General features: G+C 42.0%; 1 protein-coding gene across 6 annotated transcripts in view; it reads right to left on the reverse strand.

Moving 5' to 3' along the window:
* The window catches only part of PFKP (phosphofructokinase, platelet), an 87,070-nt gene that overhangs the window by 58,897 nt on the left and 3,692 nt on the right, over window positions 1-24,481 (reverse strand). For all 6 annotated transcript variants that reach the window (XR_014028563.1, XM_081344455.1, XM_081344454.1 and 3 more), the window contains exons 2-4: window positions 11,021-11,094; window positions 3,437-3,514; window positions 1,494-1,683 (exon numbers count right to left, since the gene is read on the reverse strand). Coding sequence is in view for 5 of the 6 variants with exons in the window: in XM_081344455.1 (XP_081200581.1) it covers window positions 1,494-1,683; window positions 3,437-3,514; window positions 11,021-11,094 (342 nt within the window). In the remaining variant the exon portion in view is untranslated. The remainder of the gene's footprint in view (window positions 1-1,493; window positions 1,684-3,436; window positions 3,515-11,020; window positions 11,095-24,481) is intronic.

The following is a 24,481-nucleotide window of genomic DNA, read 5'->3' on the forward strand; positions in this document are numbered from 1 at the left end:
ATCACTCATGGCTATAAAGCAACGCAGTCCTGGGGCCAACCTGAAACCCCTGGGTGAGATCATTCGCAGCTTTGGAGTAGGGTACCATCAGTATGCTGATGACACCCAGCTTTTCATCTCAACTCCAAACAACATCAGTGATGCCCTCGACGTGATGTCCCGCTGCCTGAAAGCGGTCCGGGAATGGATGGGGAGGAACAGGCTTCAACTGAACCCGGACAAGACTGAATGGCTGTACGTACCGGCAAGCCAGGATACTCAGAACATCCCATCTCTTAACATCGGGGACAAGTTACTACCCCCTGTTGACAGGGCCCGCAACCTGGGTGTCCTCCTAGACTCGCAGCTCTCCCTGGAAGATCACATAGGAGCGGTGACCAAGGGGGCCTTCTCCCGGGTTCGACTAGTTCGCCAACTACGGCCTTATCTGGACCTGGATGCCTTACGTACAGTCACCCATGCCCTTGTGACCTCTCGCCTAGACTACTGTAACGCTCTCTACATGGGGCTGCCCTTGAGATCCACTCGGAAGCTTCAACTGGTGCAAAGTGCAGCGGCACGGACACTCTTGGGAGCCTCCCGATACTCCCATATCACACCTCTCCTCCGTGCGCTGCACTGGCTTCCGGTTGCCTTCCGTGTGAAGTTCAAGGTGCTAACAATGACATACAAAGCCCTACATGGCATGGGTCCGGACTACCTACGGGAGCACCTTCTGCCAATGTCTGCACCCCACCGTCCTGTGCGCTCCCACAGAGAGGGCCTCCTCAGGGTGCCACCGCTCAAGGAATGTCGGCTGGTGGCCCCCAGGGGGAGGGCATTCTCAGTGGGTGCGCCAGCCCTCTGGAACTGCTTGCCAACCGAAATCCGGATGGCCCCCGACCTCCGCACCTTCCGGCGCGACTTAAAAACTTACCTGTTCCAGCAGTCCGGCCTGGCCTGATAGCTCTAATTGGGGTCCCAGTTTGTTTTTACTATTGTTTTTCACTATTGTTCAATCTGTATACCTACCTTACTCTGTACACCGCCCCGAGTCCCTCGGGAGAAGGGTGGTTTATAAAAACAAATAAATAAATAAATAAATAAACCTCATTTCACAATCTTTTTTGCAGGTGGTGGCTAAGCAAACATGGTGGTCATAAAGTACGAATGCAACAGTCATTAAGCAAACCAATGGTTTGCTATGAGTGTGGTTTTGCCAAAAATTGAAAGTGAATGCCACTTTTCAGGAAAACCACCATAAAATGTGTACACTGCAAATGGCCATAAATGCAGTCCAGTGGCCAAGCACTGAAGTGCAGTCATGTGATCAGAGGGTGGGGCATGAGAACATGAGGACCTCAAATACAGGTTGTAAGTACCCCCTCCCCATGTAGCTCCATTAGAATTTCAAACGGTTGCTAGGCAACCACTTGTAAGTTGATCACTACCTAGAGATGTTCTTGTGGCATACATTGGTGATTCAGTGCTTTGACAGCCACAAGATAACCTACCATTTTTTGCCAACTCTTCCAACAGGCCATTCCACTCTTTCCGAAAGAGATTAGCACCGGTTAAGCTGCCATCTCCCCCAATCACACAAAGGTTTGTGATTCCACGCTTCACCAGATTGCAGGCTGCTTTCAAACGACCTTCGCGAGTCCGAAAAGCTTTACAGCGAGCGCTGCCAATAACAGTCCCCCCCTAAAAGACAGAAGGAAAAGTTCAGCTAAGAAAAACAGATCTCGTTTCAGTGGCCGTAAATCATCCATAAGCAATATTTAGTGCCCATTGGAATAGGGGGAAAAATTCTCTTCATTATTACTAAATATAGGCAGATAATAAAAGTTGCTTACAATATATATGACAGCCTTTCACAACTAGCACCCTCCCTCCAAAGATGCAGAAATTACAACTCTCACAACAGCCAGGCATGGCACTCATCTTAATCCATATCACACATATATTACAAACCGATTTTCAAAAATGAAAATATTAGCTGTTGTTCCACTTTCCTGGCTTTGTTGAACTTACTATTCTCTTCTACCACACCCTCGGCATACCCTGTAGATGTGTAAACACAGTAGGATTAAGGAGGCAGGAGGAAATTTGAGTGCTGGCCAAATCTTGTGAAACAGAGAATCTGTATTGTGTATGATTGCAATATGCCATTTCCTTTTATCAAATGCTTAATCACAGGTATTATGCTGTGACCTGCCCATAGAGGTGAAATAAAATTTGTTTGCACTGTTGGAAGACCTGAAAACCAGGTTAGAGACAGATCATCATGGAGCAAATCTATCCTTGTGGTTGTTAAGAGTCAACACCAAATTGATGGCCCATAATCAATCAAACATTAAAAAGGTAAAGGTTCCCCCGCACATGTGTGCTAGTCGTTTCCGACTCTAGGGGCCGGTACTCATCTCTGTTTCAAAGCCAAAGAGCCAGCGCTTGTCCGAGGACGTCTCTGTGGTCATGTGGCCAGCATGACTAGACGCCAAAGGCGCACAGAACGCTGTTACCTTCCCACCGTAGTGGTCCCTATTTTTCTACTTGCATTTTTATGTGCTTTCGAACTGCTAGGTTGGCAGAAGCTGGGACGAGTAACAGGCGCTCACTCTGTTACGTGGCACTCGGGATTCAACCCACCAAACTGCCGATCTGATTGACAAGCTCAGCATCCTAACCCACTGAGCCACCGCGTCCCTAATCAAACATTATACCAGCACAAAAGAAAATAGTTATGTAACTTGAAAACATTGCAGTTTTTCCAGATATTGTACTGATTCCTCAGTAGGCAGAAAAGAGCCATGGAACTGATATTCAAGAGCAGCACCCTCAATCCAAAAGCAATTTATAAAAAAAAACAAACCCAGCATGACAAAGCTTTGTAAAGGGTCTCATTATTAGACAAATGAAAAGCAGCATATAAAAACACCAGACTCAAGACTTGGTGCAGAGTTTCTGTTGCAAACACACTGGAAAAAACTGGAGAGCAGCAGAAAACAAGAATGTCAGTAAGTCTTAATATCTATGGACATTCTCAGGCATCCAGGTCAGGGAGTTGTCTCAAAGGTTCCTTTTCAAAAAGCAACTGGACTACTTGTTCCTTGAGGAGGAGGAGGAGGAGGAGGAGGAGGAGGAGGAGGAGGAGGAGGAGGAGGAGGAGGAGGAGGAGGAGGAGGAGGAGGAGGAGGAGGAGGAAGAAAAAGTTTTGCTTCTCACCGAAGAAGCTTCATCGATTCAACTGATGAAGCTTCTTGGGTGAGAATCAAAACTTCTTCCTCCTCCTCAAGGAAAAAACAGTCCAGTTGCCTTTTGAAAAAGCACCTTTGAGTCAATAGGTCTTCTTGATCATTCAAATATGTACATTATTTTATCTCTAGTCTTTTGGGAATGATTTAGTACATTATCAGGTAAGTATCTGTATTAACATTCCCCTTAATTTGGTACCTACCACTTGGAGGATACTTGAAACACTCTCCCATGTAACTTCAACAATATGTTCAGCCCCATCAACCATACCTTGGTATCCCTGTGGGGGAAAACACAGTTTATATGAGAGAGAGGGAGGGAAGGAAGGAAGGAGGAAGAGGGAGAGAATATATAAATCATGCAAGAACCTTTCCCCCCCCCGCCCCCCAGATAATGAAATTTTAAGGTTACACTCTAGAAATGCAAGCAAGTACATGCACAGGAAAAATCTCAGAGAACTGTGAATTTCCTTTGCTGTCGATCACGTTCAACCATCTTTGTCTCATCTTGAAAAGCAATAAGCAGGATCAGACTTCTATTGCATAGCTGCATTTGACACCCCAGGAAACCCCATGGCTATAAGCTAAATGTGTCATTGCTGTGCCGAAAAACCTAAATGGACACATGTATAGCTGTCAGCAGGGTTAAGCCTAACATTTTTGGTTTTCTTTTATTGAAAGCTAACATAATCAGTAGTATTAAATAGTGCAAAAGTTGATAAAATCTTCAGTGCTTATATTGAAGTTCCAATCCCTGGAACTACTTATTTAACTGGACAACTGCAGCTCATTAGAAGACCTTTGTCCTGTTAAGGTAAAGGTAAAGGTTCCCCCGCACATGTGTGCTAGTTGTTTCCGACTCTAGGGGCTGGTGCTCATCTCCGTTTCAAAGCCGAAGAGCCAGCGCTTGTCCGAGGACGTCTCCGTGGTCATGTGGCCAGCATGACTAGACGCCAAAGGCGCACGGAACGCTGTTACCTTCCCACTGTAGTGGTCCCTATTTTTCTACTTGCATTTTTACGTGCTTTCGAACTGCTAGGTTGGCAGAAGCTGGGACGAGTAACAGGCGCTCACTCTGTTACGCGGCACTCGGGATTCGACCCGCCAAACTGCCGACCTTCTGATCGACAAGCTCAGCGTCCTAACCCACTGAGCCACCGCGTTACTAGGAGACAAAATGCCAACATTAAGATTATATCTAGGGCTCCCAGTGGTACAGGCAGGCAGCTACATGCTGTGTTACATAAAATATTTGAAGCGTGTTTGTGTGTGCGTGCATGTTTGCACTCACCAACATTCTAAATTAAATGCCAAATGTCTACCAACAGATAGAATCTCATGTAAAACAGGAAATGTTGCAATGGGTTTCCCATTTTAGCAGTAAGTCTGTAACTACTAAAGAGCAGGAATTCATATAACTCAACGGAGAAAGATGGAATAAAGTAAGATTAGGGGCAAATGTAATCCTGGAAGAAAAATGTGACTTTTATTATTAAACCTGTATTTGCAAACTAGACATCTGGCACGTATGCCATGCCTGGGTAACCCCAGGAATGCCTAATCCCAGGGCAAGGTAGACAGATTTTGTTACATTATCCACGTGCGTATTTATGTTCTACAGTAGACAGAAGCCATGTGATCAGTACAACCTAGAACAAAGGAGAAATTTCCTGGCAGTGAAAACAATTAATCAGTGGAGCAGCTTGTCTTCAGAAGTCGTGGGTGCTCAGTGACTGGAGGTTTTTAAGAAGAGATTGGACAGCCATTTGTTTGAAAAGATTAAAGGGTCTCTCACTTGAGAAGGACTGAACTAAAAGACCTGCAAAGTCCCTTCCAACTCTGTTACTCTATTCTGTTCTGTTCTGTTCTGTTCTATTCTACTGCCATTGTACTCAAGATATAAATATGGAATGGGGAATCATCTGTCCTTGCTAAGAAACTTCTATAATACAGTAACAATTTGTCCAATTATGTTCCAGTATGTACAACTACTCCTCCTTGACATCAAAAATCATGCATTACAGGGCATGATATCTCTTATTCATTTTTTTCCAGTTAACAAAACAATCGAGGTGAACCAAAATCACTAGAGCCTGTTCCTAAAGAGGCATTTGAGGTTTTGGTCTCTACTTTATATCCTGAAATGGGGGAAAGAGCATTTTAACATCTGCACCTCTGAGTTAGTCATAATTCCTTAATTTTCAGCTCCTTTCCCAAAATCTAATAGCATTAAAACCTCTGAATTTGAAGCTCAGATGTTTCTAGCATCACCTGGGTACACCCTATTTAATGGAGAGCTGACACATTTAATAAAGTACAGGTAGCCCTTGACTTACAACCGTTTGTTAAGTACCATTTGAACCTTACAGCAGCACTGAAAAAAGAGACGTATGACTGTTTTTCACACTGAACAACTGTTGCAATATCCCCATGTCACATGTTTAAAATTCGGGTGCTATGCAACTGGCTTACATTTATGATGGTTGCTGTGCCCCAGGGTCACATGATCACCTTCTGTGACCTTCTGACAAGCGCAAGTCAATGGGGAAGCCAGATTCACTTAATAACAGTGTTAACACTTAACAACTGCAGTGATTCACTTAGAAACTGTGTCACAAAAGGTCACAAAATGGAGCAAAACTCAATAACTATTTCGCTTAGCAACAGAAATTTTGGGCTTAATTGTGGTTCTAAGGACTACTTGTATTGCTTGAAGAGATGCATATTGCTTTACAGCATAGGATTAACTGTTCTATTGGGCTTTCCTTGCCAAATCACTTATTTAAAAATACAAATAAATCACCCTTCCCCTACTTTCCCTGGGGTTTAAGAGAGGCGAGGGAAACATGGGATCTATCCAGAAGAAAGATGGATATGTTTGAACTGCAACTAGACCTTTTTAAGGTTAAAGGTTAACAATCTACTCATTCATTAATCAAATTTAATACAATCTAAGTGCTGCTGCCTAAAATAAACCCTCATAAATCAGGTTTGGGACATAGCAATATGGTTGGAAAATTTCCATAGAAAATCAGGTACTATTGAATCACTGAGAACAGGGAAGTTACCCAGGTGTGACGGAGAGAGTAAAATAAAAGGAGGAATATGTTTTCAGCCTTGCAGTTTCCTGACCACAAACAGCTTCATCACAGGGTTAACTACCATTTCAAAAGCCCTCCTTTTTCTCACATACAGTGGACAACTCCAGTTGTCTAAGTCTAACTTTCAGAAAAGTATTTACAGCAGAAAAGTGCCATTTCAGCTGACCTCTAGCCACTGTTCTCCAATCTCATCCTTTCCAACTGAGCTGGGATCACAGATTCCAGGCTTCCCATTCAATCCTAGGAACTTCAGTCTCAGTCTACATACAAGCTGGCCAAGGCTGTTAGGAATAAAGGCCTGTTTTCTGTGACACACTTTGGTATCTTAAAGCACTGGAATCAGAGCGATAACCTAATCTTTTACTGGAAGAAATATATCCATGCTGAGTTCTGTTTGCTAAATACCAAACTTAGCACGCATTGCACTGACCGAGAGCAGACACAAAAGAGCTATCAGAATAGCAGTTTGGCTGACAAGGAGGGGGGGGGGCGTGTTCCATTCTCCCACAACCTCAGAGCACATATAATTGCTTGGGAAACCATGTCAAACTGTAGCAGAGGGGTGAGGGTGGGAGATGAATGGGAGAAGCCATTAGCTGAATAAAGATGAGGGACTTAGTACTCACTCACTACCCCAAACATATAAAACAATTCCAGCACCATTATCTGTCCTATCTGGCACAAAAACAGAAGCCACAGTTAACATGGATTAGATTGCACTGTATTGCATAGTAAACCCAAGCTGAGATTTTAGTGGACAATTACATCAGCTTCCTTCTAAGTGACATTCTCTAAATGGATATAGATGAGTGTATCACATCTCCTATGATTCTCAGCTAACAGTGACTTTCACAGTACAAGTATTCCTCAACTTACAACCATTTGTTTATGATCGTTCAAAGTTCAACAGCGCTGAAAAAAGTGACTTATGACCATTTTTCATAGTTACGACCTTTCCAGCATCCCCATGATTATGAGATCAAAATTCAGGTGCTTGATTCATATTTCTGATTGTTGCTTATCTTTTGTGACAAGGAAAGTCAATGGGGAAGCTTAACAACCGTGTTACTAACTTAACAACTGAAGTGATGCACCTAAGAACTGTGACAAGAAAGGTTGTAAAATGGGGCAAAACTCACTTAACAAATGTCTCACTTAACAACATAAATGTTTGGCTCAATTGTGGTCAGAAGTCAAAGACTCTCTGTACAACATGAAATTCTTCACCATCCAGTCAGGATCAAGTTTGAAATAGTGAGGTGCAATTGTGAGTATACACAAATGCAAATCAAACATGTTTCTGTTGTGTTTGGGGTCATTTTGAAGCAAAATAATACACAGAGGATGAAATTATTTCAACCACAGATTAACATTTTGGACAGGTACAGGTATGGCCTCAGTCCACAATTTTGCCAAAACCATGATCAGTTGATTTTTCAATTCAACCAAGAGAGAAGACATTTAAACTCTGTGAGGTACCTTGGTGCTCTCTGAGCTTGGTGGTTTTCTTGCAGTTTCATTTCCAAACTAGTAACACCACTATTTTTTATTTTATTTTATTTTAATCCCATTTATATCCCGCCCTTCTCCAAAGACTCAGGGCGGCTTACAATTTAAAGCACAAATCAATGTGCTTAGCAATATCATCACTAGCATTGATGATATTACCTAACTGGTTAATAAAATGTCTGCAAGAAAACCAAGATCAGGGAGCACCAAGGACCATGTAGTTTAACCCTGAGTTACAAATATTCTCCTCTATCAATTTAAACACTATCCACTGGTATACCAGGCACTTTAATGGATCTCTCCCTCTCTTCAATTCCACGCTATCTCCATAATGAAACAGCAAACCTCAACCAAACTTTCCACTATGAATCAGGGGAGAACTAGCCAAGATCCTCCTCAATTCTTAAATCAGGACTGACCATGAACAGCCTTGGATCCATTACTTCCTCCTCATCTTGAAGTAAGTCAGGAGACAATGGAAAAGAAACCAATAAAAGAGTCTGCTCCTCTTAAGCAAAACTGCTCAAAAGGTGTGGACTGAAGAAAAGCTTTCAGCTCTATCATGCTGTACTGAACAAGTTGCCAGTTGCCCTGGCAATAGCAGAAAGGATTGAGAAACCCAGCAAGGATTTGCAGAGCTGTTCTTTGATAAAAGAATTACAGTATTAGGCAGGAAGGAAGGCGCAAAGGACTAGATGGACAATGAAAGGGCAGGACTTGGGCAGGGCCAGTGTTTATCGATTCTGATAAATCATAGAACATTTTATTAGCTCAGGAACTTTTCAAGTAGGGTGGAAAATGGCTCTTAATTTAATTTTCAGATGCATTGGGCACACAAGCGATCTCTTTTAGCCTGCAGAATTTTAGGGAGAGTACTACATACAGGCATTTAGTTCAGCCACTTACTGTATTTCCAATAATATGCATATAACACACTGCATACAGGCCATTTGGCAGGCTATGTCCTGAGGGTGTATGAATCAGCAAAGCTCCAACTTGATTCAAAGAAGGCAAGTTTTGATTTCAGATATATTAAGATTCAATTAAAAATTCAACTGCCGACTACAAAAAGAAAGTCTCAAAAGGCCTGGAGTGAGTCATTTGGGAGCAGAATAAGTAAAACAACAACAGTGAGCTAGATCTTTAAAAGAACATTAATTCTGGGAAGTGACCACTAAATACTTTCAGGTTTTTCATTGCAATAATTTGAAATATTTTTCCCCACATATTTTTTTTATGCAGAGAGAGCAGAGATGAGGAAAAGACAGCACAGGGGCATTCAAAATAACTTGAAAAAATATTTTGGGAGAAGCTGTGCTGAACCAATACTGGAAATGTCTCAAACGTTCTTCAGCTAGAAAGCTCTTGTTAAAGATCAAAGGCGTTCTTCAACTAGAAAGCTCTTGTTAAAGATCAAAGGATTCACTGTCCTTCAATGGAAAGCTGATTCATTGGCAAAGTCAGGGAATGCCAAACTTCCAAATTACTTCGTAACAACTGAAATAAAGAGGTTGGAGAACTCGAGTTTGGTTATCACTGTTATGCATAGAATATGCAATGATACCAAGAAATATTCTGCATTATACCTAATATTCTAACAGGAAGCTCATTGAGGCAAATCTACTTGCAATGAAGAAGTTCCAGCATAAAGCAGAACAGAGAGAGGTGAAAATAAAACAGAGGAATCTAATTATTTTTATGTGAAGAGGTTAGGGACGATAAAAGGAAATGAAAGGAGAAAGTGCAAAAAAGCTGCAAACCACAGAGACTACATTACAAATGAGAGAAAAAGGCCAAACTTTAAGGAATGATAAAAATAAAAAGGTACTTATTGCAGAAAAGGTAAAATATCATAAAAAGGGAGCAAACCAAATAAAACTAAAGCAATAGAATAAATACTATTTCTTTCTTTCTTTTTCTTCCATCATTAAAGCCTCCTAAAAATACTCTAGCAGAAGAGTTAGATGCAGACAGTAGCATAGCATTCATCCAGGTATTTCAAAGGCAAAGTTGACAGAGATGAAGAAATATTATCAACCAATCGCTCATATCAATGTGTCAGAAAGTGAATCAGTCAACCTGCATTCAGCTTTTTCCTTATCTGCAAGAAAAGTTGCAAGAAAGTTGAGATTTTGCAAAGCCAGAAGATACCAGAAATATTTGAATCATCACTAATCTGTCCAAATATCGTGGAGAGTAGAGTAGAGTAGAGTAGAGTAGAGTAGAGTAGAGTAGAGTAGAGTAGAGTAGAGTAGAGTAGAATCTGGAAGGGACATTGGAGGCCTTCTAGTCCAGCCCCCTTGTAAAGCAGGAGAACCTATACCATTTCAGACAAGTGACTGTCTAGTATAATAATAATAATAATAATAATAATAATAATAATAATAATAATAATAATAATAAGAAGAAGAAGAAGAAGAAGAAGAAGAAGAAGAAGAAGAAGTAGTAGTAGTAGTAGTAGTAGTAGTAGTAGTAGTAGTTGTTGAAGTTGGAAGGGACATTGCAGGTCATCTAGTCCAACCCCCTGCTCACACAGGAAACCCTATACCATTTCAGGCAAATGGCTGGCCAGTCTCTTCTTAAAAACGTACACTGCTGGAGCAGTCACAGCTTCTGGAGGCAGGTTGTTCCACTGATTAATTGTTCTAATTGTCAGGAAATTTCTTCTTAGTTCTAGGTTACTTCTCTCTTTGATTAGTTTCCATCCATTGCTTCTTGTCCTGCCTTCAGGTGCTTTGGAGAATAGCTTGACTCCCTCTTCTTTGTGGCAACCCCTGATATATTGGAAGACTGCTATCATGTCACCCCTCATCCTTCTCTTCATTAGACTAGACACACCCAGTTCCAGCAACCGTTCTTTATATGTTTTAGCCTCCAGCCCCCTGATCATTTTTGTTGCTCTTCTCTGTAAGATGGCAGCTTTAGAAATTGGATGAACAAATGAACAAACAAACATTAAATAATTAAATAACTAAATTGCTTTCTTTTCTTCTCTGTTATATTCAATTTTCCTTTTTTTAATATATTAATGTTAAATATCTGTGGGGCTGTAGGTCAACTAGATAATAAGATTATTTCCCAGTTTATTCTCTCTCATCCTACATTTTGATAGCTAGATTTTTCTCTTCAAGCTCTGGTGATTATCAGAGCTTCTGCAGAATAATAGTAAATACTAACCTCATAGACAAAATACACTTTCGCTTCAACATAGATCCCCATGCGCACCACTGCACGGACTGCGGCATTCATACCTGGAAAAAAGAACATGGAAAGGCATGATTATCATCTAACATCAGCTGGAAATGTATGTGCAAGTGCACAAATCTATAATCATCACATAATGATACTAATTAAATAATAATTAAACATTATTTTTAAAAGAATAGTTAGATGAAGCTAATAAATGCTTGAAACAATACACCCATCAAATACACCCATTAGTAATCTAACAAAAAAGTTGATTTCAAAAGTGCCAGAAAAATTATCATCTCCAACAACTAAGTCAGGGGTCTTCAAACCTGGCCCTTTTGTGACTTGTGGACTTCCAGAATTCCTCAGCCAGGCACACTGGCTGAGGAATTCTGGGAGTTGATGTCCACAAGTCATAAAAGAGCCAAGTTTGAAGACCCCTGCACTAAGTAATCAGGGGTCCAGATAGTTCGTTATGGACAAAAAACCTGCTTCAAATCACCATTCACCCATCAATTCATTGGGTGATCCTGCACCAGATGGTATTCCTTGTCTTACGCTTGATTTATTCACTTGTATCTACAACTGTACAGGTAATCCTCAACTTATTACTGTAATGGATCCTGTTTATTATGTGCAGAGAAGACATTTTGAGGTTCAGACCTATAGTTTATCCATTTCTACGGGAAGGTGTTGCTGGCATTTAACATTTTTGGGTTGGATACTGAAGAGGGTGTATATAGAGGAAGACATAGCATAAGCACAGGAGCAGGATGGGGGCAGTGCATCCATCCTTGTTCTACTTGGTCTCCCTGCAGCTTTCAAAAACATCGTCCATGGTATCCTTCTGGAGCGGCTTCGCAGGTTAGAAGTGGGAGGCGCTATGCCAGTGGTGGCGAACCTATGGCACACGTGCCAGAGGCGGCACTCAGAGCACTCTCTGTTGGCACGCGCGCCACTGCCAGCAGCAGCAGGTCCATCAGGTCACCACCACCACCCGGAGCAGAAGCCCCGCCCAGCACAAAGGAGGCGAAGCGGCCGACTAGCAAGCTCAAGTAGAGATGGTAGAGCAGAGGTCAACAACGATTGTCGATTGGCGGACTGGAAGAAAAGGGAGGGGGAAGCATTTTACATGTGTGCGTGTGCGCATGGGGCCATGAGCATGCATGCACTGCAAATGGGGCGGGGCTAGTGCCTGCGTGATACTCATTAGCCCTGCCCCGTTTTTGCATGGTGCAGTGCCTTGTATCGGCGCCATGCAGCACTGTGGCCCATTTTTGCACCCCTGGTTTTTGCATGCCAGAGGCGGCACTCAGAGAGCACCATAATGCTGATGTACCCCTGGCACTTTGCAATAAATAAGTGGGTTTTGGGTTGCGGTTTGGGCACTCGGTCTCTAAAAGGTTCACCATCACTGCTTTATGCTATACTGGTTAACCTCCTCCCTCTGTGGCCACTCTCGGTCAGTGTTAATAGGAGGCGAGAAATCCAGCCCTTGCCCACTGCTTTCCAGGGTCCCTCAGGGCTTGGTACTCTCTCCGCTCCTATTCAACATCTATATGAAGCCATTGGTGAGGTCATCAACACCATGGACTGAGTTATCATCAATATGCTGATGTTAGTCAGCTGTATATCTCAGCTCATGGTGAATTAAGCAATGCCCTGACTTCCCCCTCGCAGTGCCTGGGGGCTGTTAGGAGTTGGATGGGGAGCAACGGGTTGAAACTGAACCCTGGCAAAACCGAGTGGCTCTGGGTTTGGGGTTCTTTGGCCCATGGAGAATTGCTACCTGTGGCCTTGGGTCGGGCAGCTCTGCCCCAAGGAGACCCAGTGAATCATCTAGAGGTTCTCCTGGATTAGTGACTCCTGCTTGAAGAACAGGTGGCAGTCGTGGCCAGGAGGGTCTTTGCACAACTGCGGGTTGTGCGCCTGTTATGCCCTTTCCTGGACCAACAATCCCTACTCACAGTCACTCATGCCCTAGTTACCTCCCATCTTGACTACTGCAACGCGGTCTACATGGGTCTGACCTTGAAAAGCATCTGGAAGCTCCAGTTAATGCAAAATGCAGCGGCCCACATGGTTTTGTGCAGATCTTAGTGTGCACATGTATCATCTCTCCTGCAGGAGCTGCAATGGTTGCCAATTTGCTTCTGGATGCATTTCAAGGTGCTAGTTGTCACCTTTAAAGCTCTTCATGGCTTGGACCATGTTATCTGAGGGACCATCTCTTGCCGGTTACATCTACCCAACCCACTAGAGATGAGAGGCAAGGAATGTTGTGGGTCCCGTCCCCTAAGGAGTTTCATCTGGCGGGACTCAGAAGAAGGCCCTTCTCCATGGTGGCTCCCTCTCTCTAGAACATAATCCATGAGGAAATGAGACTAGCCCCCACTCTGACACTCTTCCGGAAGGCCCTTAAGATGTGGTTCTGCCAGCAGGCCTGAGGAACCCATGGAAATGAGCCCAATGAATGGCTGGTATGAAAGTGTATTGTTGCCAAGGTGGGCGGTTGTTATTTTATTACTTTTATTTTGCTACTTTTATTTTAATTTCTTGTATGTTTTGCTTTTAAGCTGCCTTGAGTTGCCATGTGTAAGTAAGCAGCAATGTAAATTTTCTAAATAAATAAATGAAATTTATTATAGAAATCCCAATATTTATAGTTTCCGAGAGATTCTTCCCAGAGTACACACCATGAACCAAAGGAGAGCAAGGAAGACAATCCGTGAAATCAACTCGTTTTCGGGAAACTTTATAGCTGTTCTATCTCTCCCCTCACCCTAATGGTTTTGCTTAGTTTAAGCATCAGCAAGGGAAGGTTACATATTAATAAGGATTAGCTGTGTTGTTAAGTGTCCGGTAGGCACTGGGCACCTAGTTAAGACAAAAGTAGAAAATAATTATCTAACTGGGCCTCGAGCAGAGGGTTTGTTACCTAGCAATTCATTGGGAGCACAAATAGGAAGAGCCAGTTTGTCTAAGTGTCCCTCTCCCTAGGGTCAAATAAAAAATGTAGGTCAATCACAGGAGAGAAAGAATGTAGGGAATGTAAAGAGTCTCTGATGGGTATAAAACACTCTCAGGAAAATAGAAGAAGCACAGTAGGTGGATTTGAATTTGTTTATACATGCTCCATTGTCAAGTGTTGATCATTTGTCTTGACTGGCCCCTAATCTGCTTGCAGTAAAACACAGTACTCAGCTGTGTTGTGTGATTCACTGAAAAGATTCCTGAATTGGTGACACAAAAATCCACATCAAAAATAATGCTATGGATGTTTTCCGGTAAAAGTGAATAATTTTTTAAAAGAGGATACCTCCTTTTAAAGTTCATGTACTTTTTATTCTTTAAACTCAGTTGATTTTGGATGAATCTTGAAGGAATAAAAAAATGATCAAGTGAGGGGCATTATCTAAGATGCAAGATAACAATGAACAGTTTGTTGATAGTTCTTTTGCATTAGGGATAATCAATCTGTATGTCCCCCTATAGATTTCATGAAAACCCCAACTCCATTTCTCGAGGTGCCCCATGTTCGCTCTGCTATAATTCATTAACAAATTGCCTGTTTTCAGTGGCACATTTTTTGCCCACATTATTTTTAATTTGTTTCTAAACTTTTAACTGAAGACAAAATTCAAACAAAACAATGTAGAAAGTTCAGCCGCTCGTTCAGGTCACAGGTGATCTTTGATTTACAACTGGTTGTTCAGTGGGCATTCAAAGTTATAATGGTACCCAAAACTATTGGTGGCTCTCTCTTCATTGTCACATGACCACAATTTATTTTATTTATTTATTTTATTTTAATTCCATTTATATCCCGCCCTTCTCCGAAGACTCAGGGCGGCTTACAAGCTTAGCAGTAGCCTTCATTCTATGTATATGCCTGCTTATTAGGGCTTTCACACACACACACCCAAGCGGCATTATTACAAAGTCAGCTTAATTGCCCCCAACAATCTGGGTCCTCATTTTACCTACCTGCTGAAAACCAGCATTTACTTCCAATTTTCGGCAAAAAAATGATCCACAGCGAACAATGGATTCACTTAATGACCACAGATTCCCTTAATGATCATGGTGGTTCACTTAATGACCACTGCCAAAATGTTATAAAATTGGTTAGTCATGTGATGACTGCAGACTGCATTATGGTCCTAAGCCACGGGCTATCTTTATTACTGTGATATTGCTATAACCTCTGCTGTCATCAGAGGCTTAATAAAAAAACACCTTGATGTTCCTCTCAATAAGTTTTCTCATCAGTGATTTATAATTTGCATTTGATTTAAACTCCCTGGAGGATGCCAAGTTCCCCATTCTGATACAACTGAAAAGCAGATGGCTTTGAATATGCATCTTTTCCTGATTATAAAACCAAACATAAAGTGCTGAATTCAAAGATGGCTGTTCTTATTATCTCCCAACCAATTTCAACCTGTCATTATCAGCTGTTAGTTTTCTATTATCTTTTTCAGGCGAAATTCTTTCACTGCTTGGCCTAAAAATTGCTTGTGGTTCATGTACAAAATGCTGAAAAAAATCATATATTATCCATTAATTGCTATTATTCATCAATAATAACAGGACAGCAAAACAAGAGGCTCCTGTTATTACTCCATTAAACGAATCTGAAAATGCATTGATTTGTAACATGTAATGTGAAGAAAACAGCTTAGCAATTTGAATCATAAATGATCTCTACTCCATCAAAAACAGCCCCAAACATCTTTGTAGATATGATAATCCTATAAATCAATAGTCCAGGTGCTTAATTTACAACTCCCACGTGGAATTCAAAAACGTGTGAGCAATGTTCTTGCTCTAATAGAAATGTCCTAGAATCCTTTTTTTTTAAAAAAGTCTCTTCCCACGCAATGGGGAAAAAAAGAAGAAATTGCTTGTTACTGTGGGAAGTCAGCTCCCCAGAGAAGGAAATATTGAAAGGGCAGGAAAATACATTTCCAAAAAAAGAAGTTAAAGAGGCAGAAAAGCATGCCCAGTTTTTCTTAATAGCCCCAAGTCTCCCTTCCCCAAGCAGAAACCAACTCTATAGAAATGCAGATGTAAACCATTCAGGAAGGTTGAAGCTAAGAAGACTTCAGACATCTAAAATCTACATACCCTGCCCCCAGGGAGGTGGGCTGGGACAGACAACCAGCAAGAATCCTAGAGGGGCACACCTGGGCTCAGGACAGAATACGTGACAAAGGAAATACCAAGCTTGAAACAGGAAATAACTCCAGACAATAGAGTCCAGGGGGTATAAAAACCCACTACCCACATGTGCTCTCCCCTTCTTTTTCTGTTGGATCCATCTTTCTGTCTGCCTTTCCTCTGCAATAAACTACAACCTTCTTCCCAAAGCAGTTGCCATGTTTATTCCCCGCCTGGAGGAACCATGATGAAGACTTTTCTTCCTACATTACCATCATGGTGTTCTTTTTTTTAGTATTCTTACTGTACTTAATATCCACTATTGTCTAGATTTGTGGTTTTGATTGACTGTTCTAATCATCAATTAAAAGGACCATCTATCTTGCAGGTATCTTTATGTTCACAGTATTGTCCACTGACTCTGACCAATTTTATTAAAGCTGCCCACCTGCCCACCCAGCAGTTTGAAAGCAAGTAAATTCAAGATTAATAGGTACCTTTTCAGCAATAACATTCTGTGTGCCTTTGGCATACAGTGATGGTGGCTGGCCACATGACCACAGAAATGGTCTTCAGACAACGCTTGGCTCCCTCAGCCAAGAAACAGAGATTAGCACAGTCTCCTAAAGTTGGACATGACTGACAGGGAAAACTTTACCCTTTGCAGATCCAATTTTCTGGGTCAACATTCAGCAAGAAGAGTATTTCTTGAATAGGGAGGCCCTACAGGGACCATGCCTGGTCATCTCTCATTTGGATTACTGAATGCGTTCTACATGGAGCTATTTGGAAGCTACAACTAGTCAGAATGCAGCAGCGTGAACCGTTCTGGGGGCCTCTAAGATGGCCCATGTATCATCACCAGTTTTATGTGAGCTACACCAACCTGATTCCAGTCCAATTCAAGATGTTGGTCATTGCTTTATGTCAGGGGTCTTCAAATTTGGCCCTTTTATGACTTGTGGACTTCAACTCCCAGAATTCCTCAGCCAGGAATGCTGGCTGAGGAATTCTGGGAGTTGAAGTCCACAAGTCATAAAAGGGCCAATTTTGAAGGCCCCTATCTTGCCCCAATGGAATCAGCCCATCTCACACATTCTGGCAGAAAGGAATTTAGGCTGGTTGGGTCTAGGAAAACAGCCTTTTCTGCCATGGCCTCCACTCTTCGGAACATCTTGCCCTGGGACAGGCGATCTATCCCCACCCTTCTGGCCTTTATGAAGAGCCTTAAAACAACCCTAGAACGATTGGTGTGGGGCCCTTAAGAAGCAGCTAGGCTGGAAGTGGTCAATAGCAGTGATAGACATCACTGCTGCTCTGTTCTAAGCTCATCTTTTACTTTGTGTTTAATCTTTGGTAATTTTAGTTGGTTTTTATATTTACAATGGCTTTTATATTTCTATGTTTATTATATTGTAAGCCACCTATCATTGCCCCAAATAGTGAGGGGGGCGGTATATAAATTTAATAAGAGATAAATAAATAAATAATTGTCAAGAAGAAAAAAAGGCTTTTATGCAAGTCCTTGCCACACAGTAACTGAGGCTGTATCCTTAATAATTCTTAACTAGAGATAAGTCTGAGCCCTGACACTTCCCAGCTTACAGTTTGATCACACTATTGTTGTTGTTAGTTGTGAAGTCGTGTCCAACCCATCACGACCCCATGGACAATGTTCCTCCAGGCCTTCCTGTCCTCTACCATCTTCTGGAGTCCATTTAAGCTCACGCCTACTGCTTCAGTGACTCCATCCAGCCACCTCATTCTCTGTCGTCCCCTTCTTCTCTTGCCCTCAATCTCTCCCAGCATTAGGCTCTTCTCCAGTGAGTCCTTCCTTCTCATTAGGTGGCCAAAGTATTTGAGTTTTAGCTTCAGGATCTGGCCTTCTAAAGAGCACTCAGGGTTGATCTCCTCTAGGACTAACCAGTTTGATCACCTTGCAGTCCAAGGGACTTGGAGCAGTCTTCTCCAGCACCATAGTTCAAAGGCCTCAATTCTTTGGTGCTCATCACACTGTTACATAGGGATAAATACTCTACCTACAGTAAGAATCTATAGTGCCTTCTGCTGGACCAGAGTTCAGTGTTTTTCAACCTTGGCAACTTTAAAGTGTGTGGACTCCGGTTTTAAGAATTCAAGTTGCCAAGGTAAGAAAACACTGGACCAGATTAACATGACATCTGTTCCTGCCTGTTTTATCCCCTACCAGGAGATTCCTGAAGATCACAATCAGGGCAGAACTAATAGCCTTGGCTTATGAAATGTTCTCGCCATATTCTTGAAAGGTTCAAGTAGGATCTCCACTGAAGGATTGCCTTAAAGTCTCACCCCATACATGCTCTGATCTGACATCACTCTTTGCTGTCAGGCATCTGATTGCACTACAGGTAGTCCTCAACTTATGACTACTTGTCCAAAGTTACGATGGACCTCCCCAGAGCTACCTATGACCCAGTTTCAAAGTTCCAGCGGCCACTCCCCTCTGGTCACATGATCACATTTTGGGCACTTAGAAACTGGCCAAAAGTTGCGGCCGTTTGCAACATCCCGTGGTCATGTGATCAAGATTTTAAAATGTTTTGCCAGCTTTGACTTCCAGTTTCCAGCAAAAAATGCCCATTAGTTAAAGGAATTTGCTTCACCGCCACGGCATTCACATAATGACCAGAGCAAAAAAAAAGGTCATAAAATTGGGTACATTTACATAGTGACCAGCTTTACAACTGAGACAACTTACAACCATAATTCTGGGCTCAATTACCATCAGAAGTTGAGAACTACCTGTCTTAAGAGATGCAGGACTATTCCTTTCAGATGAAAAATTATTTTAGCTATGGGGGCCCAGGGGTATCTCCATTATCTCCAGGACAGCATTAGAACGGTAGAATCCTAAATTCACACAGCTGGAAGGGGACTTTCGGCCTTCAAGTCCAGTCACAGATAGATAGCCATTTAGCTGCAGCTTGAAACATCATAGGAAGGAGAGCTTACCAGCTCCCTGTGTGACTGATTTTACTGCCACACTGCTCTATTAGAAAGTTAGGAGTACTTCTCCCCCCCCCAACATTCGATCTGTCTGTCACTTACATCCATTATTCCATGTCTGTCACACTGCCATGAGAAACAGGAGGTCCTGACCTTCTTACGTATAATATTCTTCAAAATCGTTGAAATGTGCTATCTTGTTCTTCCCCACTTTCTTTAAACTCCTTCCACGTTCTCAGAAAAAAATTAATGGTAGGTATCTAGAACAGAAAGGGACGTGGTGGCTCAGTGGGTTAGGACGCTGAGCTTGTCGATCAGAAGGTCGGCAGTTTGGCGGGTCGAATCCCGAGTGCCGCGTAACAGAGTGAGCGCCTGTTACTCGTCCCAGCTTCTGCCAACCTAGCAGTTCGAAAGCACATAAAAGTGCAAGTAGAAAAATAGGGACCACTCCGGTGGGAAGGTAACAGCGTTCCGTGTGCCTTTGGCATCCAGTCATGCCGGCCACATGACCACGGAGACGTCCTCGGACAAGCGCTGGCTCTTCGGCTTTGAAACGGAGATGAGCACCAGCCCCTAGAGTTGGAAACGACTAGCACGCATGTGCGGGGGAACCTTTACCTTTACCTTTTATCTAGAACAGAGGGCAGGACTTGAGATGGGGCCTGATTAAAGGCTAAAGACAGCAGAAATGATTATTTTCTCTGATCTCCAAATTATACTGCCTAAAATTATACTTGCCTTCTTTCAAGTCACATCACTCTGTTAGTTTGTATGCTATCAGTTACTAATTCAAGATCTTTGCTGGAAGTATCCCTGCTTAACTGGATATCCCCCAGCTTCTACTTATGCATTTGTGTTCCCTAAATAAAAACACTGCAGTGTCTGCTAATTTTCATTCCATTATTTTTACCCATTCTAAACTTTCTTTCTTCTGGGCTATTAACCAGAAGTTAACACTTACTAATTAATCTCATCCAATTCAGTATCTGCAAATTAAAAAGGCATTTCAACTCTTCATATAAATTATTATTATTACTGGATTATGGTTTGTGGCATAGTCAGAGAGATGTTTAGATTGGATTTGGCATTTTTATCCACCTTTCGAGACCTTCACAAGGACCTGGGATAGGCAGAAGTTTTTAATGATGTCAAACAAGTGGAGTGGAGTGGAGTGGAGTGGAGTGGAGTGGAGTGGAGTGGAGTGGAGTGGAATGGAATGGAATGGAATAGAATAGAATAGAATAGAATAGAATAGAATAGAATAGAATAGAATAGAATAGAATAGAATAGAATAGAATAGAATAGAATAGCTGAAAGGGACCTTGGAGGTCTTCTAGTCCAACCCCTGCTTCGGCAGGAAACCTTATATCATTTCAGACAAGTGGTTGTCCAATCTCTTCTTAAAAACTTCCAGTGTTGGAGCATTCACAACTTCTGGAGGCAGGTTGTTCCACTAATTAATTATTCCAACTCTCAGATATTTTTTTTTCTTAGTTCTAGGTTGCTTCGCTCCTTGATTAGTTTTCATCCATTGCTTCTTGTTCTGCCTTCAGGTGCTTTGGAGGCAACTCCTGAGTTATTGGAACACTGCCATCATGTCACCCCTACTCCTTCTCTTCATTACACTAGATATATCTAATTCCAGCAACCATTCTTCATATGTTTTAGCCTCCAGTCCCCTAATCATCTTTGTTGCTCTTCTCTGCACTTTTTCTAGAGTCTCAACACCTTTTCTACATTGTGGTGACCAAAACTGGATGCAGTATTACAAGTGTGGACTTATCAAAGCATTATAAAGTGGTATTAATACTTCACATGATCTGTCATTACAGTATATAAGTTGTTGCAAGCGCAGTTGTCTTTTGTAATTGACTAATGGTGATTTTGTTAATGCAGATGGTATTCTATTATTATTAATCATTGCACAGTCAGCCAGATGTTCAGACTGGATTTGGCATTTTGTCTACCTATCAAGTCCTTACCAAGGACCTGGGATAGGCAGATGTGGATATTTGATGGTATTACAGATATCATCGTAGGATGGAATACCGCCTTTTGCAATTGACTAACGGTAAATTTGTCAATGCCAATGGTGTTCAAGTGGTGCTCCAGTTTTGGGATTGCACCCAAGGCTGCTGCTGCTGCTATTATTATTATTATTATTATTATTATTATTATTATTATTATTATTATTATTATTATTATTTATTAAATATCTATGGCCCAAGACTGATCTTCTTGGGACCTCATTCAGTTCTTCATTCTAGTTTGATGAGGACTGAATGACAAGTACTGTACGCTGGATTTAATTCTGGAACTCATCATATATCCCTTTCAATGCCAAGACAACCAGACTACACTTAACTTGCTTGCTAATCTCCATGGAGTACTATCTGTGCTGAAGTCAAGATGCATGATTTCCCCAGCATCATTATATGAGTATTCACATGAATGCTTTTATCAATTTCCAAGGCAGGAAGGACATGTAAAAATAAATTTTAAAAAATAATCATAGTGCTCACTGATTAGGGCACTTCCAAACAGGCATTAGCTTGTCCCCCAAAATCTCAACAGCAATTTTGAGGCTTCTTTCCCTTCCCCCTTGCCTCAAGCTGGAGAGGCAGAACAGCAGAGGAAGTATTAATGCATAACATTTGGCTTGTGCCTTTTTTGCTTTAACATTTATGTTAATAGGGTATTTGGAAAATAAATCAGTCTTAAAGAAGCTAATGTTGCAACCATTAATAAAATCCTAAATTCTATGCCTAACATTTGGAATATAATTATCTATGAAGAACTCTAGATTATCATGTATGGGGCACAATTAAAAAATATACCCTGTTACACCTGGGTTTCAATTTTGGATCAATGAAATACGTTCACTCTCCACCTAGGAGGTGTTCCATGCAGTTTGAGTTGAATTGGTTAAAAAGCAGAGGATACCAAAGTCTTCAATGTTAGGCTGCTGAACAAACTAGGATACTCCGGTATAGCAGAAGTTCGATTTAGAGAGGGCCTTGGGAAGGCAGTGTCCAGCTTTGGAAAGGAAGGCAAGAGAATGACTGTCACCCTTATAACTTCCACCATGGAACTGCTCGACAGAGGGGCCCAGCCCTAACCCATAGCTTGCAAAACTCTATAACTGAATTTATACCATGCCTGAATCAAATTATCTGCATGATGGGAATCAACAAATAAAGCCTCTGCTGTTACTAGAGATGGCAAAATGTGATTAAAGCCCAGTCAGTGGACTTCTCCTTGGGAACAAGCTCTACTGAATGTCAGAGGGCTAATTCTGGGTCAGCATTTTTCAACCTTGGGAATTCTAAGATGCATGGACCAGAATTCTCCAGCAAGGATCCACAAATCCTGAAGAATGGGTCCACACATCTTAAAGTTGCCAAGTTTGAAAAACACTGACCTAGGTAAATTGAGCTAAGATCACCATTATTGTCGTGTGTTTTTTTTTACTGTGAGCACACTGGCCCACATTAAAAATGAAATTCTGTTGCCTGCTTTCAAAAGAAAGTATGTATCTACCCATACACACATATACAGATACACATTATACACACACACACATATATATATACACATATAAACATTAATCTCTGTCCATTTTAAATACATAACAGAAAGAAGAAACTTGAGAGTTCACAAGGTTGATGTTATATGGAATAAAACTGTTAACTGAATCTGGAAAAGGGAAGAAGCCGCAAAATTGCTGTTGAGACTTTGGGGAACAAGCTAATGCATGTTTGGAAATGCTCTAATCGGTGAGTACTGTGACTAATTTTTTTAAATTTATGTTTACATGTCCTGCCTGCATGCATGTGAATACTCCTATAATAATGCTGGGGAAATCATGCCTCTTGACTTCAGCACAGAAAGTACTCCATGGAGATTAGCAAGCAAGTTTAAGTGTGGTCTGGCTGTCCTGACATTGAAAGGGATATATGCAGTCGCCAGTGGTGGGATTCTAATAGGTGAATAACCGGTTCTCTGTGTGGATGCCATTTCAAGAGGTCCATTCTGGGCCTGGGAAACAAAAAATTAGCTACCGGTTCTGCCAAAGTGGTGCAAACTGGCTGAATCCCACCACTGGATATGTGATGGGTTCCAGAATGTAGGCAAATCTGCAGGGATGTAGACTACAGAGGAACAAGTCCAACCCTTTGTGGAAATGAAGGCCTAGTAACAAAAGCAGTAATGAGCTTGTAAACTATGACTCCAAACACAGACAGTAAGGACAAATTCCAAGTCCTGCCTTGTTATCAAACTATTCTTTTTTTTGTACAAGTCCCAACAAGATACACTGTTCTCCTTAAAAGGCCTTTATTCTCCTAAAATGTATTTCTCAAAGTCTTCTGATTACAAAGACTTTGTATTGTCCCACAACAGGGCATTGACAATATTTACTGGCATGTATAACAGGTAGTCCTCGACTTACAATCAATCACTTAGTGACTGTTCAAAGTTATGACAGGCACAAAAGGTACTTACGACCTGGTTTCAAAGCTAAGACCACTACGGCACCACCTGTGGTCATTATGACTGGCCACAAATGCTGCAGTGCCCACCTGCCTTTTCCCCCCACCCATCCTGCCCCACTTGGTCCCTGCAGGCCCTGGACCTCCTTTGCCAACCCACCGTGTTCCATATGTTTCTCCCTGTCTTGTCCACCTATCATTCACTTACATTTCGAGGGTCTCCAGAGCTCAGGAAGTTGGGGTAGGGAAGAAGGACAGGCCGCTCAGTTGCTGAGCCATACGGCACAGTCCCACAAGCAGCCATCTTTTTCTGAGTGCAGTGGTAAACTGCTTCAACCCAGGAACCCATGCAACCCAGCAATAGAGCTGTTTATGCCTGCACAGCATGATTGTAGAATCTGGCTTGGAAAATAATAGTTGCTTATGAGAGCCAAGCAAGGGAGACCTAAGCCGAAAGGTTTGATGTGTGGGCTAAGTACCCCAAGGGGCAAGAAGTGGGCCACGGTGTAATTCAGGGAGGCGGAGCTTTCAGAGGCCTGAGGCGAGCCTGCACTAGGCCTCCCAAGATTTCTCCCACCCCATGATCCACTTAATGACCTGCACGTTCATTTAATGAATGCACTGGGAAGAGCAGAGATGGTTGGTTGTTACTTGTAACAGTTATCCCAACTAGGTTCCATTACAGTTGTAACTTGAGGACTACCTGAACAACCACAATTTAGAGCAGAGGTCCCCAACCTTTTGGGCACCAGGGACCAGTTCCGTGAAGAAAGGTTTTTCCACGGACTGGAGGGGGCATGGTTTTGTGTGC

This window comes from Vipera berus, assembly GCF_964194415.1.
Source record: "Vipera berus genome assembly, chromosome: Z".
NCBI lineage: Eukaryota > Metazoa > Chordata > Lepidosauria > Squamata > Viperidae > Vipera > Vipera berus.